The 20,646-nt window shown below is 39.4% G+C and overlaps 1 protein-coding gene and 1 non-coding gene across 2 annotated transcripts in view; both read right to left on the bottom strand.

The window, feature by feature from the left end:
• Positions 1-20,646, bottom strand: part of LOC125239766 (1-phosphatidylinositol 4,5-bisphosphate phosphodiesterase epsilon-1-like) — a 234,420-nt gene that overhangs the window by 12,853 nt on the left and 200,921 nt on the right. The window contains exons 36-39 of the mRNA XM_048147438.1: positions 19,638-19,852; positions 17,899-18,031; positions 16,765-16,841; positions 14,828-14,924 (exon numbers count right to left, since the gene is read on the bottom strand). Of these exons, the coding sequence (XP_048003395.1) occupies positions 14,828-14,924; positions 16,765-16,841; positions 17,899-18,031; positions 19,638-19,852 (522 nt within the window). The remainder of the gene's footprint in view (positions 1-14,827; positions 14,925-16,764; positions 16,842-17,898; positions 18,032-19,637; positions 19,853-20,646) is intronic.
• Positions 1,077-1,149, bottom strand: Trnan-auu. Its single transcript has one exon. It is a non-coding gene; the product is annotated as a tRNA-Asn (tRNA).

Raw genomic sequence — 20,646 nt, 5'->3', positions numbered from 1 at the left:
TTTAAACCTCCTTGGAGCGCGGTATTCCTCCACCGCGCCCGCCGCCGCCGCCGCCGCCGCCGCAGCCCGCAGGTCGCGCAGCCCGCGGTCGCGAAGCACGTGGTCCCCGGAGCACGTGGTCCCCGGAGCACGTGGTCCCCGGCGGAGCAACTTACCTACGTTACCGCTTATATTCTCGCGCGAAACTTTTAATACGCGGATAACACTTCCTACTTTAGTCTCGGAAATGCGAATAGTTTAAAAGAAAACTGATTAACGGTAACGATTTTTGCAGCATGGAACTTTCTTACAAAAAAGTGGGTAGAATCATAAAGCACCGCTCGTTCATTTCTATAGTGAGAACCCCGAAAGACGAATAATGATCGCTAGCGAGGCATAATATATCTCATTATTCAAGACGAACGAGCGCAAATTAAAAGGGAAGAAAGAATTGACGGATGAAATTGAAAAATTTCATAATTCCGAAACGTTATAAGCCACTTTTTAAATAAAAACACGAATAACTCTGGTTTGACCAGAAATAACAAGGAAATAGAAACTAAAAGATTAATTTCGAGACACCATGCTGTAAAAATGTTCGAACGGAATACGCGACAACCGGTCACTTCGGCGTTCGACGAAACAATGAGGGTGGCTGGTGGCGAGTCGGGGCGCGGGGGGCCTTGTGTTGCAGGTGGGGAAAAACGGGACTACCAACATCGCGGCGGTGAGACGCCGGAGCGACTTACAACGAACGATGGCGCCATCTATCGGTCCGATGCGACGTCTACGACGTACTCTCTATAAAGACCTCGGATATACAAACGGCACAAATAATATATTTTATTGACAACATTTCGAGACAGGACAATGGAAATATCATAGATACAGTCAACCAATTGGAACCCTAGGCCACTGTAGAACTATGTCATAGTGACGTTATAAATTAGATTGTAAGAAATCTCTTACTGCTTGTCATTTTGACATGGTTGTAGAGTGGCCTAGGGTTCCTATTGGTTGACTGTACATCATAAGCTTTTGCTTATGTCTCTAGTTCTGTACATTAGTAAAGAAGAAATTTAAAAGTGGAAAATGTCTGCCTTGGGTGAGACTTGAACTCACGGCCTCTGGATCAATATTCCAGCGCTCTGCCAACTGAGCCACCAAGACTTCAACCAAGCCAGCGAAATTTTCCAGTACTAAGGTCAATGGGACCCGTAGCGACATCTACCGTAAGAGTGTTAAAACTTCTTAAACGGCAACCGGAGTTCCAAGTCATATTGGAAATTCACCAGTTACGATGCGCTAACCAGAGGCCGTGAGTTCAAGTCTCACCCAAGGCAGACATTTTCCACTTTTAAATTTATTCTAAGCCTAGTGGCATCGATTGCAGACGTTTCTGCTAATCAGAAGTTAAAATTAGTAAAGAAGCTTATTAATCACACCATTCTCACCCCCACACGACGTGAAGAATTTATTACAAACACCTCTATACATATTGTCAATCAAACACTACTTCACATTTTAAAATTTCACACAAATTAATAACTGGCTAGCGACACCAGCGGTGGTCGAGCGCCGAATGTAACACCGTATGTTATATAACACGCAAAGGTCAAGCAAGATGGCCGTTTGACATCTCGTAATGGGGCACTGGTCTCACTAAAAGCGTGTAGGCGATAGCTGTCGGCGATATCCAAACTAATATTATATAATTATAATATTATTTTTATTTTTTTATTTATTTATTTACACAAAGAAAATTACACAATTATAAATGGGACAGTGTGTGTGTCTGTTTGTTTGTCCGTCTTTCACGGCAAAACGGAGCGACTAATTTGGCGTGATATTTTAAGTGGAGATAGTTGAAGGGATGGAGAGTGACATAGGCTACTTTTTGTCTCTTTCTAACCCCCCACTTCCCTAAAATGGGAGGAGGAAGTTCGTATGGAGCATTCCGGAATTTACGAATTTAACGCGAGCGAAGCTGCGGGCAAAAGCTAGTAAATAAATAAAAAATAAAATAAAAAGCCTTTTATTTCATGAAAATTCGTTACAATTTATGTTAAACATAAGAGAAAGAAAAAAAGTATATATATATTATGGTAAAATGTTGTCGTGTTGTGTATCATAGGCACTGGTCCCACCGCGAGCTAGTAAACTATGAGCTATCGGCTATAAAAACGAACAAACGATAATCACTCCCGTGTAACGCCGTGTCTTGCGTAGGCGACGGTCGCCGTCGCATCGTCTACTTCCATATCGATAAGGTTTGATTTCGTATGCGTCGCAACGCCGTCGCGTGACCATCGCGCGACCGTCGCCCACGCAAGCCACGGCGTAAATAGAGGAGACACGGCGATGTTTCTAGTTACTCGCCCAGCGGTGAGCTATCAATATCGCCGTGTCTCTTTTATTTGCACGGGAGTGCTTATCTTTTGTTCGTTTTTATAGCCGATAGCTCATAGCTTACTAGCTCGCGGTGGGACCAGTGCCTTAGCTATGTAGATATCTTTGATATGCACGAAGCGATATAAACGGACATAAGTTTTTTTGCAAAAATTTCATTTTTGGCACAAGCTTTTATCGCCGACTGTGCGTTTCTTTCAACAGTCATCTAAGAGACGTTTCTAAAAACCCCTTACTCGATGGGGATACATTTCATAACAGAGTTCCTATGACCTTTCTGCTCCATCATCAGATCAGGGGGGCGATTTTTAAATCTCGCATACGGGATTTTGTTACTAAAATACCGGTCCAAAACGGTGACTTGCTTATTATTTTCAGTGACAATTTTCTGAATTCGAACGCGTGAGACTCAAAAATCGGCCCGCAGCTCCATGATACCATAATATTGCATTGTCACGTGATTTACATTATGTGTGAAAAATTTTCAGCTCAATCGGAAACCGGGAAGTGGGTCAAATTTAGCTTCTACGTTTTTACCCAAACTAACATACTAACAAGGCAAGTAGAATAAAAGATTATAAAAACCGGCCAAGAGCGTGTCGGGCCACGCTCAGTGTAGGGTTCCGTAGTTTTCCGTATTTTTCTCAAAAACTACTGAACCTAATCAAGTTCAAAACAATTTTCCTAGAAAGTCTTTATAAAGTTCTACTTTTATGATTTTTTTCATATTTTTTAAACATATGGTTCAAAAGTTAGAGGGGGGGGGACGCACTTTTTTTCCTTTAGGAGCGATTATTTCCGAAATTATTAATATTATCAAAAAACGATCTTAGTAAACCCTTATTCATTTTTAAATACTTATCCAACACTATATCACACGTACGTACGGACGGACGGACGGACGGACGGACAGACAGACATGGCGAAACTATAAGGGTTCCTAGTTGACTACGGAATCCTAATAAAAAGATAGTCGCTCCCGTGTAAAGAAGCGGGATGACAGAGCGAGCGAGTATATATCGCTCGGCGATGAACTATAAATCGCTCACTCTCTCTTTTATCACACCTCGGACACTGGCGATCAAATATATGAAAGAGGCGCGTTCTTAGCACACAGTCTAAGCTCGTGTAGGTGAACGCGTACTATGTTTGTATGAGTAAAATATGATAGGTCGACTGTTCGCTTTTTGACAGGCGGTAACTGTGCGGTAAGAGGGGTGAGCGGCACTTTCAGCGGGGAGCGGGAGTGGCCATACTGTACGATAGTACTCTTTTTTCTACTCCCGAACTGTTATTTGTCATTTACAAGGTCGTGCATAGATCTTTAAAACCCTACATAAAAGTCTATTCCCCAAAGCCAGCGTCCGCCGGCTATCCGCGCATGCGCGCAGTATCGAAAAAAACTGAAAACGCATTGTTTGACTCTGTAACCATGGCAACGCCTTGTTATAAAGATACTGCGCGCGTGCGTGGGAAGGCTTTGGGCAGCTGAGCTGACAGTGCAAACCTTTGCGTCAAAATATAGGAAACAGTGTGAATTTCACGAAAGTTATTCAAGAAAACTATTAAAAACTAAGTGCATGGTCGTAGAAAAAGTATTGTATGCAACGGTGTTTAACTGAGTCAAAAAATACTCGTGGCATCTTAATAAAAAAATTCGGCTCCGCCTGAAATTGTTACCCACGCCACTTGTCTTTTTTGACCTCCTTTAAACGCCTGTTGCATAAAATACTATATTATACTGTGCCTTTATTTACACGGGAGCTATTATCTTTTGGTCGTTACAATTGCCGCTAGCTCATAGCTCTCGCTCTTTGTGGTGCGAGTGCCTAGCGGTGCGACTCTGTATACGCCAATGAGTTAATTCTCTGCAGGTGGTCTTATTGATGTCAACAATGAAGAGTTATTAAATGCTATGACGAAAAACTACGAGCACAAAAGGCGTGAGCTTACAAAAGGGTCTTCGAGTTTTAGACAGATCAAAGAGGACCGAGGATTAGAGAGTTGCTGTCGAAGTAAAATGTGTAATCACAGTGCATAGACTGCCATCTCTTGACACAGGCTTCAAACTATTAAACCTCAGTTTTGACAATTTGGCCCATATTCTTAGCTTGATACAAAGAGGATCGAGTATTATAGAGAGTTACTGTCGAAGTAAAATGTGTAATCACAGTGCATAGACTGCCATTCTCTTGACACAGGCTTAAAACTTTTGAACCTCAGTTTTGACAATTTGGCCCTTATTCTTAGCTTGATACAAAGAGGATCGAGTATTATAGAGAGTTACTGTCAAAGTAAAATGTGTAATCACAGTGCATAGACTGCCATTCTCTTGACACAGGCTTAAAACTTTTGAACCTCAGTTTTGACAATTTGGCCCATATTCTTAGCTTGATACAAAGAAAATAATTATGTGTAATAATCGTGAAAGTTTAAATCAATAATTGATTTGTTTATAATTTGGATGTTTAGATTATTGCAATCCGATAAGAAATCTGAATTCAAAGGTTTATTATTTTTTGCTTTTTAGTTTCTCCGTGTTTTGTAATGGGGCTCTTTTTGAAGGCGGTTTTTTTTTATATATGCAGTGACAGTTCAGTATAGTATGAAGAAAATAGGTAGTTCTAATTAAAAAAAGAAATTCCGCAACATTAGCGCGTTGTCATATATGTATAATACTCTATCTAGGTATTACTCTTTGACATAACATAAATCTAAACTTACTCTAACTGAAGTCATAAGTCATAAGTCATTTATTTGCGAAAGATAGGGTATACATAGGTGTTTGTTTACAATAAAGTGAGCCAATAAAGTGAACCTTTGAGCATGGTCATTTTACGCTCAAAAATATGAACTCAAATATTATAAACAATTTTTTGATAACCCATGACCTCTTGCTTGGTATGCCGGGTCTAATACAATAGCGTCACTTATAGCCATCGGAGGCCCTTAGATCTATTGTCTGTATTATGTAATTATCATATTTCTCTTCATGTCGAAATTACTGAGCCAATGTTGATGGATGAGACGTATTTAAATGTTTTATAAACGGCCATGTTTAACCGACTTACAAACTAAAAGGTATGGTACTCGTACAATGAGGAGTGTTCTTAGCCATGTTTCATGAAAATTGGTTTTCTATGTCGCGGTCGGGGGTTTTTTCAAAATGTTTATTTTGTGGTTAGGTTATAGTTAGTGTGAAAGGTTAACAGACTTAGATTTACTAAGGGAGTCCATACTTATATCCATACTAATATTATAAATGAGAAAGTGTGTGTGTGTGTGTGTGTGTGTGTGTGTGTGTGTGTGTGTGTGTGTGTGTGTGTCTGTTTTGTTTGTCCGTCTTTCACGGCAAAACGGAGCGACGCATTGACGTAATTTTTACAAGCTTTTATTCAACTTGCCTTGTTAGTATGTTAGTTTGGGTCAAAACGTAGAATCTAAATTTGACCCACTTCCCGGTTTCCGATTGAGCTGAAATTTTTCACACATATGTAAATCACGTGACAATGCAATATTATGGTATGATGGAGCTGATCTGATGATGGAGCAGAAAGGTGGTCATAGGAAACGTCGTATTCCCATCGAGTAAGGGGGTTTTTAGAAACGTCTCGGAGAGCAGTAGATGACTGTTCAAAGAAATTAAGGTACAGTCGGCGGTAAAAGCTTGTGTCAAAAATGAAATTTTTGCAAAAAAAACTTATTTAAGATAGTTGAAGAGATGGCGAGTGACATGCGCTACTTTTTGTCTCTTTCTATACCTTCTCTAAAATGGGGGGTTGAAGTTTGTATGAGTGTGTTTAGTAAAACGTCCCACTTTGTCGGTTACCATTAAGGCGAGATTTATTTGTATCTTTATATGAATAAACTCACAAAGCGGCTTTATAACAATCGACAAAGTGGGACGTTTTCTCGTGCACATTCACGTATGGAGCACTCCACAATTTCCGAATTTAATGCGAGCGAAGCCTCCGGCAAAAGCTAGTTCATGATATAAGGTGGTAGATATTGCAAATTTCACATGCTGCATATATATTCGTTTTCGTAACAATCTAGACTTTTAACCTATTATACGGTGACCAAAACACTGGTTGCATTAGGTGGCGCATATATTTGTGCAAAATTTGCATCATTTTGTATTAATTATATTTAAAAAAGATGCTAATGAATAAAATGAACACTTTCACAGTATTAGTAACTGGCTTTGACCCGCGGCTTCGCCTGCGTACTAAAAGAATTCAAACTTTGGACCCCCATTTCACCCCCTTAAGAGGTGAATTTTGAAAATCCTTTCTTAGTGCGCCTTTATTACCTTGTAAGGAACCTATATGCCAAAGGAATCCGTAGAATCAGTGGTTTCGGCTGTGCGTTGATATGTCAGTCAGTCAGTCAGTTTCTTCTTTTATATATTTAGTTAGATAGTTATTTGTTTAATTTATTTATTTAAACTTTATTGCACAAATTTACAAAAAAAAGAGTACAAATGGCGGACTTAACGCCATGAGTTATTCTCTACCAGTCAACCATTGGGCTAAACAGAAAGCTTAGTTTGGTGCAGGATTTCTAAAATTAAATAAGAAAACACAAGTTTTATACTTATCGTGTATTTACATACACGTCTGTATTTCCAAAAGGGGTAGGTAGAGCATATGAAACTGCTAAAGTTTCAGCGTCAGTCTTATCAAATTAGGGGTTGAAAAAATCGAAATTGATGATAATGCAGTGACCCATACCCTACAGTCGACTTTTACGACACCTACGGGAACAAAGAGGGTAATAAAACCTAGAATATTGTGCAGAATAATAATAGTTATTTGTTATACAAGGGTGCAAGGATGTATTTTAACGCCGAGTGTGGAATTGAAAAACGAGCAAGTGAAAGGTTATAGTTGAACCACGAGCGAAGCGAATAGTTCGAGAATAGAATCCTGAACTTACACTAGTGCGAGAAGTGGTTCATTATATGCTAGGTTGAAACTTCGGAGACTCATCTGTACTGAAAAACGTCGTACGATACACGTGCGAAAAGGAAATTCGTAACTCGTGTCGATTTAAAACACTCCCTTCGGTCGTGTTTTAATTTATCGCCACTCGTTTCGAACTTCCTTTTTTACGCACTTGTATCGTAATGTACTATTTCATACTCAGAATCACGACCCCTTTCGATCTTAGGACAAAAAAGAAGAGGAAAAAAATTGTCCCACTTTGTAACCGCCTGCACAAAGTGTTTGAAAAATGGTAACGAAGTGGAAAAATTACATTTGGGACGCTTTTTAGGGTTCCGTAGTCAACTAGGAACCCTTATAGTTTCGCCATGTCTGTCTGTCCGTCCGTCCGTCCGTCCGTCCGTCCGTCCGTCCGTCCGTCCGTCCGTCCGTCCGCGGTTAATCTCAGTAACCGTAAGCACTAGAAAGCTGAAATTTGGTACCAATATGTATATCAATCACGCCAACAAAGTGCAAAAATAAAAATTGGAAAAAAATGTTTTATTAGGGTACCCCCCGTACATGTAAAGTGGGGGCTGATATTTTTTTTAATTCCAACCCCAACGTGTGATATATTTTTGGATAGGTATTTAAAAATGAATAAGGGTTTGCTAAGATCATTTTTTGATAATATTCATTCGGAAATAATCGCTCCTAAAGGAAAAAAAAGTGCGTCCCCCTCTCTAACTTTTGAACCATATGTTTAAAAAATATGAAAAAAATCACAAAACTAGAACTTTGTAAAGACTTTCTAGGAAAATTGTTTTGAACTTGATAGGTTCAGTAGTTTTTGAGAAAAATACGAAAAACTACGGAACCCTACACTGAGCGTGGCCCGACACGCTCTTGGCCGGTTTTTTCCAGATCAAAAGGGCTCGTGATTCTGAGTAGGAAAATCATTAAATTTACCTATTTTAGAAAAAAAAGTTTTTGAATCTTTTTTCGCGAAAATGCCCTAAAAGACGAATTTGACAGGTATTATCAAACTATAGGTAATCCTTACTAATTGCCAAACCGGAGAGAGGTGCAAAGCTCAGTATAAAAGCATCACAACACGGTCGGATCGTCATACATTGTCGACCCCTCCACGAGTCAACATGAGAACATTTTTGGTAGGTGTTGTGAAATACCAATAATATTAGACTGTATAACCCGTGCGTAACCTAATAGCGTTATTTTTGTAGTAGTCGACATATAGCGGCAAAAAGTGGAATTATTAATACCAGTGTGCACTACATGACAATAAAATCTAAATGTCTAAAAGTCCTATGAGACGAAAAGTCAACAATTTACATCTCTCTCAGTTACTTAAAGATTAGCTGGACGAGATTCCGTAACTTTTTTCCATGCCCCGCCAATCAAGAAACTCATACAAAATCCAAATTAAACAGTGATGTATTAGCGATAGATTTCAAGCGAGTTACTTTTTGGAATTGTTTAATCTAATTTGTACCCTGAATTGCAATCAATTGTAAATCACGTTGACACGTATGTGGTCGATGAAATGTACTATGCTTGAAAAAGGTTAAAACTCTGTGTTATACATTTGTGTTGTGCAATAGAGTCTACTACTTCCGAAATCCGAATGGAGTTGAAAATAGAGTTCCAGTGAATCTAGTCAAGAGATATTTACCTGAAAATTGTTCAGCATTAGAGTTTTCATTCGTCGCGACATCTGTGTTTTCGCTAGTTAACCAGCGATTGGGTTACACGCTGATCAAGTGGGTTGACAGTCTATAATTATTTTATTTATTGGTCCATGGTGTTGTGAAAGTGATACGTGAACTATGACTTTATGTGACGGTGTTTAAAAGTTTGTATTTATACGTAATTGTATAGTTGTAATCGGGGGAATGTCACGATGTGTTTTGTAATTTGATAATTGATTTGCCAAATTTGAGGCCGCCGGTACTATTTGTGTGAAAAATTTGATTTGATTGCATCAGTGAAATTGTTCTTTTACTTCATTGTTTTTCTTATAACTAAGAAGGAAACACTTTGAAAAGTTATTGAGTGACACTCATAGTTTGGGAAATAAGAATTAAAAGAGTTTTTTGCCAAGTAGTGATTTAATTTTGTGGTTCATTGCCGCGCATGGCGTGAAGGACTTGATAAGTCAAAATTGAACCATAAACGTGAATTCAATTTTAATTTTAAAAAATATATCGATTGTCGACTTATCAAGTCAAATAATCGATTTAAAAGTTTCGATTAATTTGTAAAACTTTTGATTGAAATATTGTGTGTGCAATGGGGTTACTCGCGCTATAACAGGGTGGGGTACATTTTTGGTATCTATTATAGTCTGATATGCATAATCGTTTGTCCCTTTATTGATTTTTTTTTATACCACGTCGGTGGCAAACAGGTATACGGCCCGCCTGTTGGAAAGCGGTCACCGTAACCTATGGACGCCTGCAACTCAAGGGGTGTCACGTGCGCGTTGCCGACCCATTAGAAACTTGTACACTCCTTTATGACGAACCCCATACTGTAGTTCATCGGGAATACCTCGACAGGGAGCTCATTCCACAGCCGGAGCGTTCGTGGGAGGAAATTCTTCTGAAACCGCACGGTGCGCGACCATTTAGGTTGTAAGGTGTGTGGATGAGCGCCCTGTCGATGGCGAGCGGTGCGATGATGAAAAGAGAATTGATACTATAGAAATCGAATTTTATCGGGTTGTCGACTTATAGTAGATACTCAAACATTTATGAATAAGTAAGGGGATAAGATCTTAATAACTACGCGCAACAATGATCCAAATTCACCTGAACTTTTACATAACCCACTGATTTTCTACACAAAACTTTCCTAGGCAGGCTGGTATTCACGCAACTTTATCACTAATCAACGTGGATAAGACACCTGTCACTCTCACACTGCCATCATACTCGCCAGAACGTGACGGATGCTTTATCCACGTAGATAAGATAAGTGACAAAATTGCAAGCATCATAGGCCTGCAGGTATAACTAAGCATCTTTTTCTGAAAACAATTTCTTTTCGTTTTGCGTCCGTAGCCCACAAACGGTCTCACCGAAAGATCAGAGCTGACCTTATGGTTATCAATTATCATTATACTGAGGCGAGATCATTACGTGATAAACAATTTTTTCTACTCCCGTACTGTTATTCGTGAGTTACAAGGTCGTGCATAGGACTTTAAAACCCTACATAAAAGATGTCAGGACAAGTCTATCTAGTCTATACCCTGAAAACATTTAGTAGCAGTAGCACGATATAGCTGTTACAGTTCAGTAAATACATTGCTACCAACTTAACAAACCAATTCGCAGAGTCGAGACTCCTTCGTTTTCTGCTGCGTTCATTGGCGACGCGTCGAATCGCATTCAAATGTATGAGAACTCGATTCAACTCGGCTCGATTCGTCTTAGTGGCCAGGCTTCAAAGAACCATACCATAGACAGTTTTATTTTCATGTTTGCACTCAAACTGCATATTCAAAATGGTAGGCGGTCCACTAGATAACTAAGATGACTGAAAGTAGGTATTTGTTGAATTTATAATTTTCTTTCAAAATAAGTGCTTGGTCGTAGAAAAAGTATTGTATGCAACGGTGTTTAACTGAGTCAAAAAATGCTCGTGGCGTCTTTATTAACAATTTTCGGCTTCGCCTCAAATTGTTACCCACGCCACTCACCTTTTTTGACCTCTTTTAACCACCAGTCGCATAAAATACTATTATTGATGCTGTGTTTTTTTTTACTATTTAAAATAGTTATTTGTTATACAAGGATTACAAGGGGACAAAGTTGTATTTTATTTTTAACGCCGAGTGTGGAATTGAAAAACGAGCCTGAACTTGCGAGTTTTTTAACACACGAGAAGTAACATACATAAAATACAAAACTTTTCCCCTCACTACTTATAGCGAGGAAACTACAACGCAAAAAATGCGTTTATTACTGCTTCCAGTAGTTCCACAGGTGATAAATCATCTTTATTACGAGATTCACCTACTTTTATCAATTTTAAAGCAGTTAGTTTGTCTTTATTCAAGGTCAAATTACTTTACCCACACTAGTGGGTAAAGTAATTTGACCTTGAATAAACCACCACTAGGATAAAATGCGTTTTTACCCGCTGGTATTAAAGGACGACAAAACACGTGTTTCCGAGCTAGTGAGGGGAAAAATTGTTTGTATTGTTGTTTTGCTTCGAATGTGTTTATCTGTTATGCTTGTTTATCGCGAATAAATTGTATTGTATTGTAATTGTATTGTATTGTTTTCACAGATACTAGCTGCCGTAGCAGCGCTCAGCTACGCGAGGCCCGAAGCCGGGTACTCCTATAACGCCCCTGGCGGTGGAGTTATCTCCGGTGGTCTTGGCGGTTTCTCATCCGGCGGCTTCTCTGGTGGCAGCGGATTCAACAGTGGATTCTCTGGCAGCAGTGGATTCTCTTCTGGCAGTGGATTTGGCGGTGGATTCGGCAGTGGATTTTCTTCTGGAGGTACACACATTTCGCATTTTCACTTTGCTTGATTTTTACAAGCTTTTATTTAACTTGCCTTGTTACTATGTTAGTTTGGGTCAAAACGTAAAGTCGCAAATAGAATTTGTGAACAATGTAAACAAATCTTGTAGACAAAATGTCTTTAATTTCCATTCTAACTCATCAGATACTGGCCAAATCCATGTGTTATTTAATCAATTCATATCACATTATGATCCTCAACCTTTAAAATAATAAAATTGTGCTAGAATATTGATATTTTATAAAATGGTTTGTTTACATTGTTGATAATTTCTATTGACAGTGATTTTAGAAGCTAAATTTGACCCACTTCCCGGTTTCCGATTGAGCTGAAGTTTTGCACACATATGTAAATCACGTGACGTCGTATCCCCATTGAGTAAGGGGGTTTTTAGAAACGTCTCGGAAAGCAGTAAATGATTGTTGAAAGGCAGGCACAGTCAGCGATAAAAGCTTATGCCAAAAATGAAATTTTTGAAAAATCTTATTACATTGTCAATTTATCACAGTGTTGTTATTTTTCTTATAACGTTTCACTTTTATTACTATTTAACTGTTTGACCACTTTTCTTGTCATGTGTTTTGTATTTACTCTGTCTTTTACCCTCCGTGAATCTTTCTCACTTGATGGTCTCATCGGAAGATCAGCCCTGGAGTCACCACTGTCACCAGAAACACGCTGAGCATTTCGTGGCACTTAATACTTTTTCTGTCTTGTTGTATGAGCCTAATTCTATTCTATTTCTTCATTTTTTTATACTACGTCGGTGGCAAACAAGCATACGGTCCGCCTGATGGAAAGCGGTCACTGTAACCTATGGACGCCTGCAACTCAAAGAGTGTCACATGCGCGTTGCCACCCCATTAGAAACTTGTAAACTCCCTATTTAACTGTAACATGATCTGGGTACCGACAGATCAGTGCTTTACTGAAAAGGGTTAGAGTATAGAGTCGGAACCCTTTTGTTTACGCACAAAGGCATTGTCACCTCATCTGACATTATATTTTACAAACGTCATTTTGGTGCCACTGTTGACGAAAAGGGAAAATAAAAGAGGCACATTTTCGTGATCAATATAACCTTCTATCAGAAAAATATATTATTTGCCTATCGTCAAAAAACTTTACTACCCAATTGCGTATTACTGCAGCATTCAAATAAAGATCTTATCTATCTATCAGGTAGCGGATTCGGCGGAGGCAGCATTGGCGGTGGTTTCGGCAGTTCCAGCTTCACCGGCGGTGCCATCGTCCAAAAACACATTTACGTCCACGTTCCACCACCAGACACTGAGGAACAACGCCCACTGGTTTTAAGCGGAGGTGTTCCTCAGAAGCACTATAAGATTATCTTCATCAAAGCCCCGTCCCCACCAGCTCGTATCACCCCTGTGATACCAGCAACCGCTCAGAATGAAGAGAAGACGATTGTATATGTGTTAGTTAAGAAACCTGAGCACCAGGGTGATATAAGTATACCAACGGCTGCACCGACCCAACCTTCTAAGCCTGAGGTGTACTTCATTAAGTATAAGGCACAGAAGGAGGGAGGTTCTATTGGTGGTATCGCAGGTGGATCAATCGGAGGCGGTATCGGGGGTGGATCTATTGGAGGTGGATCTATCGGAGGTGGATCTATCGGCGGTGGATTGATTGGGGGTGGTATTGGAGGATCAATTGGAGGTATCGGTGGTATTTCCGGTGGTGCCATTGGTGGTGGTATCTCTGGAGGGTCTGTGAGCTCCTCTTATGGTGCCCCTAGCCATTCAGGATCAGGCCCGTACTAAATTTAGGGGAATTTGTTGCCAATTTCTGTTCAATCGTTTATCGATTGACTGAAGATTAGCCAATCTAGCCGTAGTCAAAATACTCTGAGAAAAGTTTTAGTAGGTCAAAGCTGCCAGGCATTTGTAATGGCAATTTGGCAATGTCATCATAAATGTCAAGTTTGTTTTAAAGGGTGACATTGGCACATTTCATCATTGCAAATACCATGAAGATTTAACTAGAAGCACATTCGTCAGAGCTTCTACCGTGAGATTTTATCTGTCTTCCGTGATATTTGTGCTAATTGAAATGAAAATAACTCATGATTGAAGCCACCGTCAACATCAGTGATTTATACATATCGAAGTGTAGAACTGTATCCAAAAGTATACCTAAACTGCTAAAACCAGAAATATGCAGCTGAAATAAATGACGTTAAGGCACTAGACCCACCGCGAGCTAGTAAGCTATGAGCTGTCGGCTATAAAAACGAACAAAAGATAAGTACTCCCGTGCAAATAGTAGAACAATATGTAAATATTAATTTTAAGTGTCATCAGACTGTCCTTAATAAAGTGTATTATGATGAGAGGCTCAAAACAAGTTTTCGTTTTATTAATTATATTACCTACTGACTAAGATTAGTTGCCCCTTTCCTCCCGTGGGTGTAGTAGTCGACTGTGGGATATGGGTCAAATTGTGGTTCAGAATCTCGTTTTCTTTCAACCCTTTAATTGGTAAGAGTGACACTGAAACTCGAACTGTTTCATGTGCTATGCCTACCCCATGTGGGTAAACAGACGTGTTATTTATTAATAGCCTTTTTTCAGACATACATTTTTATACACAAATTTGTCTTTTATAAATAATATTTTGTTCAAATTTTCACGATTATTACACATAACTATTTTTAAAAACCGGGACTTAATCGCGTATAACGGCGATCAGTTTAATATGTAGTTATACGCGATTAAGTCCCGGTTTTTAAAAATAGTTATGAATATTTTGTTCGTTATGGTATTTATTTCACACAGGTAATTAGCAGTTTAGGGTTAACAAAAGAGAACAATGCTATTCATCGCAGATACTCGTAAGTTCTCAAGTGGAAATCTTAATTTTTTAAAAATCCTACTATACTGATGAGACCTGATTAGTATATCTATATAAGTAAGGATAGATTAATACCTGTGCAGTGTAGACCACTTCATCGTCAGCCAATGCTCGTTGTTGCGGCCCCGCGCTGGCTCGTCCACCCCATTCCAATTCTTCTACCAACACGAATCTGCATAGAATTTGTACATTTACTTTTAGAATAGAATATTTTTATTCGAAAGCACACAAACAATTTTACACTGACATAAAATAGTAATAAAATGCCACGAAATGGCCTCACCTCAGCATATTGCTGGCGACTTCCAGCGCTGGTCTTCCGGTGAGACCATTAAGTGAGAAAAATCACGCCCGAATCACGCGCAAAATCAGGCCTTTTAGGCCTGTTCCCGCCAAAACGACGACGTTCATGAATATGCGCATTGTAATATGCCTACTTGAAAAATAAATATTTCATTTTCATTTTTTCATTTTCATTTTCAAAAGCGAGTAATCGTGGACCTATCGGTAATAGAAACTATTAATAATTTGAGTGCCAGTATACAGAGCGTCCCACTGCCATGCCACATGAAGGGAAAGTACCTACAGTCGACTACAAAGAAATGTATCCACTTTTTCACCTTATTGAATTGTAATAAGGTGAAAAAGTGGATACATCTCTTTGTAGTCGACTGTACCTTAAATATCATAGATAGCATACTTTGCTGAAAGAAGACTTCATTTTATTTTTAAAACTTAGTAAATTCATCATAATTTAGAAATAAATTTCAAAAAAACTAAAATTATTCAATTTCGACCACACCAAAAAAATCCTTTAGACCTTAACCTAACATCGAGTAACGGACAAATAGAAGAAGTAGAACACTTTAATCTACTAGGTATCACAATAGACACGAACCTGAATTGGAAAATGCACATCATAAACACAAAGGCAAAATTAACAAGATTTACCTATGCGCTCGGAATTTTAAAGAGTAATACAAATTATGAAACGGCCCTATCAGCATATTACGCTCACGCTTATGCCTGGCTCCGCTACGGAGTCATTTTGTGGGGAGCAAGCACAGATGCTGATGACCTGTTTATATTGCAGAAAAGATGCCTGCGCATTCTCTTGAATATGTGGCACGGAGAAACATGCAAGCCCTATTTCAAAGAGCATAAATTACTCACTCTTCCATCCATTTATATTTTGGAGGTTGGCATATTCGTTAGGGACAACATGCACTTTTTCCGCCAAATTAAAGATGCGCCCTATAGAAGAATGGTAACTCGACATGAGAATAGACTAGGCCTACCAAAATCAAATTTAACTATGCACAGTAACAGTCCATATGTTAGATTTATAAAAATTTATAATAAAATTCCTGAAAGAATAAAAGCTGAGACAAAAGTCCATCTATTCAAACGTAAATTTAAAAACCTGCTTACAGAAAAGGCCTATTACAAAATAAACGACTTTTTAAATGATAATAATTTGACATAAAATATAGGTTAGATGTAAGTGACAACGTGAATTCAATGTTTCTATAATTAAATTGATGTATAACTTAAATTATAAATATCTAATGTGACTGAATGTATAATACTAGAACTGTTAATAAATATACCTATGCATGTATAATTAGTAAAATTCAATAACATAATGTATGACATTGCAATGCCCTGCCAGGGCCCATATGACTCTGAATGTACCTAGTTGTTAAGAACTGTACTACACTATGGTTGCAATAAATAAATGACTAAATGACTAAAATTGCATAATTTTTTTTTTAATTTTTACTGAGGACTTATATATTTTTTTTACTTTTTACCTTCCTCCGACGACGCGATATTTTTTTTCCATACAAATCTTCAAAAAAAAAAATATGAATGTAATTTTACTAAGTTTTAAAAATAAAATGAAGTCTTCTTTCAGCAAAATATGCTATCTATGATATTTAGGGTACTTTCCCTCCATGTGGCATGGCCGTGGGACGCCCTGTATACCTATAAGGGCAAAATAATTTTACCTCTTTGGGTCGTCTTGACACCGCGCTTTCGTCAATGCTTGGTACACGACGTAGGACGCAGTCGCGTTTAAAGGCACCTGATAACAACAAATAATGTACACCAACTGAAGACCAGTTGCACCAACCACAATCAGCTGACTGGGGACCTACATAAAATGAAAATATCAAGAATGCGAGAGCTCAAAACAAGGTGAAATAAGACTGTATCTGTCTATAGATATCTTTTGAGAATTAAACGTTGTTGACAATAAGAAGTCCAGTGGCTTTCATGGTTCTCCTAGACATAATTATCTTCTTAAATTTAATCTAATCATTCAGGCAGGCAAGCATGGTCGCGCGATAAAAAATAAAACATCTGGCCATCCCTGTCGCACTTACAAATAGTGCGATAGGGACGGCCTATAGCGGCCGGATAGCGCAAGGTACGAGCAAGGGTACGAGTATCTCATGACACTTGTTGATTCGATATCCCTGTGGTCTCTAATATTTTATTCTTTCAGAATTTGTAGATGAACGAACTAGGTACTGTTGTCTGTGAGGAACTGACCTTGAGGATAGCATAAGGTATCTCATGAGAGACGTTATGGACACACACTAGGAAGCTGTCCGGCGGTTTCCGAGGTTCCTCCTCCCCTTGAAGAGACGAGGATCGCGCTGACCGCTCGTTGGAGTTGGTTCTTAGGAAAGGACCCTGACTAGCTGGAGAAAGAGTTTGGGACTGTTGTCTGTGAGTAATTCTAGATCCCTATAGATGAACGAGCTAGGTCCTGCTGTGTCTGAGGAAGATCCTGGATATCTTCGGATTAAGATGTCTCATGAGACTTATAGGCTTATATAGTCGCTGTGGTCTTCTTCTATAGATGAACGAGCTGAGTACTGCTGAGTCAGACTTAAATATTGCAAGTCCCTGTGGCTTCTATGGTCTTCTCCTGTAGGTGACCGAACTCGGTACTGATGTCTTTGAGGAACAGACCTTGAGGATAGTAAGTCATATATAAGACTTCTCGACTTAAGATCCCTATGGGTTTTGTGGTCTCTTAAATGTCACTCTGATCTGATGTCGTGAGACTGTTAAGGTTCTTGCAGAACCTGTAAATTAACGAAACTAGGTACTGATGTCTGTGAGGAACTTACCTTGAGGATAGCATAAGGTATCTCGTGAGAGACGTTATGGACACACACTAGGAAGCTGTCCGGCGGTTTCCGAGGTTCCTCCTCCCCTGGAGGAGACGAGGTGCGCGCTGCTGGTCGCTCGTTGGAGTTGGATCTGAAGAGACAAATGATATTGCAATAACGAGATAATTTGATTTTAACCCATGCTTATTGGCAAAAAGCGCCATATCCGAAAAACGCGACCTGGCTCTGCCACGACATTGGTCTAAGCGCGACAGCGGTGAGCGGCGGCCATACTTGGAGCGAGACACAGCGATGGGACTTTTCATTCGCACGTATGGCTGCTGCTCACCGCTGTCGCGCATAGACCAATGTTGTGGCTGGGCCGTAAGACCTCCTACAACTCGTCTGGACAGCACTGTGCGACGTGTGATATGACATCAAGTTTGGGTTTGCTAGCCACATCCAGAGCATTCCATTATCCGGACAATAATTGCTGATAAAATCGCCTTTGTCGGATACGACAAGGAAGGCGTAGTAGCATGAACAAAAATTTTGACGCGGAAAAAAATCTGTAACTAAACTACGGACGTACAAAGTGGTTCGAAACTTCAAACAGATGGTACTTTAACGTAACGATTGTTTCAGGACATGAAGGTTGAACGACACACTTTATTATTGTTGACGAAATATAGAAATATTAAGTGAGCCGATCCTGTTTAAACTTTTTCGACAAGCCTAAATTAAAATATCTCTACATAAGATTAAACATAAATTGTAACCTATCCTATAGTTTTACCTGATGCTAGTAAGCCAAGCCGGACTGCTAGGGTCGTCACCGACTTTCTCCAAGTGTAACCTAGCTCCGGGTCTGCTGGCAGCAGCTCTCATGACCCTTTCATAAGGTGCTAGTACTCTTTGAGTTGGTGTGTTTGGAACTTCTAGAACATTCTGGAACCTAGTTACCAACAGATAAGTCTCTGTCTCACTGTGCTGTATCTTAGATGATTGGCAGTCCTCAACTGTGCGTTTCTCCAGAAACTTCCTGCCTCGCACGGCCTGTGGTATTTCCGGATCGATATGAGCTTCAAATACTCAAGAAAAGGACGTAAACCCGTCTTACAGACTGACAACGGATCTCCAACCCTTCTGGCATTCTTGGGCGGCAGTGATCGTTTACTATCCGGCGACCTGTCTGGTCATTTTAGTCCTTTCTTATAAAAAAATTATAATATTATAAAATTATTAGAAAAGACATCAGGAAGGTCTCATAAGTCTTTCATAAGGTGCTGATACTCTTTTCTGTCCTTGAAACTTCTAGAAATTTCTGGAATCTACCAACACAGTCTCTGTCTCACTGAATATAGATACAAATGTCTTACCTGATGCTGGTAAGCCAAGCCCGACTGCTAGGGTCGTCACCAACTTTCTTCAACAGTAACCTAGCTCCAGGTCTGCTGGCGGCAGCCCTCATGACCCTTTCATGAGGTGCTAAAACTATTTGTGTTGCAGTCCTCGAAACTTCTAGAAAATTCTGGAACCTAGTTACAAACAGTCTCTGTCTCACTCTTACCTGATGCTAGTAAGCCAAGCCCGACTGCTAGGGTCGTCACCAACTCTCTTCAACAGTAGTCTAGCTCCGGGTCTGCTGGCAGCAGCCCTCATGACCCTTTTATGAGATGCTAAAACTATTTGTGTTGTAGTCCTTGGAACTTCTAGAAAATTCTGGAACCTAGTAACAGTCTCTATTTCACTCTTACCTGATGCTAGTAAGCCAAGCTCGACTGCTAGGGTCGTCACCAACTTTCTTCAACAGTAACCTAGCCCCTGGTCTGCTGGCGGCAGCCCTCATGACCCTTTCATGAGGTGCTAGTACTCTTTGAGTTGGAGTTCTTGATGGGACCTCTTCTACAAGGACGTAGTTGCCTCGAGAGGTGCGGCAGACGCCGGCCTTGGTTAGGCATTGGGCTATTGCCTGGAAAGAAAAATATTGTTGAGAATATGATGTATGTAGCATAAATTGCATGAAGGAATGTTGACACAAAAGATAAATGGGGATAGGGAAATAAAGAGAATGAGAGAAAAAGAATATAATTGACATGAAAAGAAGATGCGAGAAAGAAGAGTGTGCTGGAAACAGAAAAAGAGAACCGGCGGAAACATGAGGAAGATAAAAAAGGGAAAGAAAATAAAACAAAATAGGTAAATTACATCACATCGTTATCTAAGGAACAAGGAACCCAACTGGGAGTGAAAAAAAAAGAATCAAAGATGAAAGAAACATATTACTAGTAAGTATGTGAAGAAAGACAATATGACTATGAGGGAGAATTGGGGAGTAAAAAGAAGAGAAAAAGGAAATAATAGTAAAATGTAACTAAACTTAAAAAAGAAAGGGGAGAGGTTTTCAACATCATAACTAAAAGAGAAAGCCTAAAATACTGACAAACCTCATTAGTGGTTGTATCCTGTGTGACCTTCAATATAGAGTACGGCTCCCGTCTCCTCACAGCATGAACAACAAGGAAATGGATCTTTCTCCGCTGCTGAGGAGACGAGAGAGAGGGAGACGGGAGATAGGAAGATGCTGTAGTGAAAGAAGTTTGAAAAGGACAGAGAAAGCCAAATAAAAAATGGGGAAAAGCGAATGAGAAAAGCTAAATGTAAATAGAAGAACTTAAGGGAAGGTCATTAAAAAAGAAGGCTTGAAAAGACATAAATAATCAATGATAGATGTAGTAAGAGCTAAAACAGGGACAAATGTTAAAC

This window comes from Leguminivora glycinivorella, chromosome 26 (genome assembly GCF_023078275.1).
Source record: "Leguminivora glycinivorella isolate SPB_JAAS2020 chromosome 26, LegGlyc_1.1, whole genome shotgun sequence".
NCBI lineage: Eukaryota > Metazoa > Arthropoda > Insecta > Lepidoptera > Tortricidae > Leguminivora > Leguminivora glycinivorella.
Note: the sequence above shows the minus strand (reverse complement) of the source record. Positions and strands in the feature narration are given on the sequence as shown.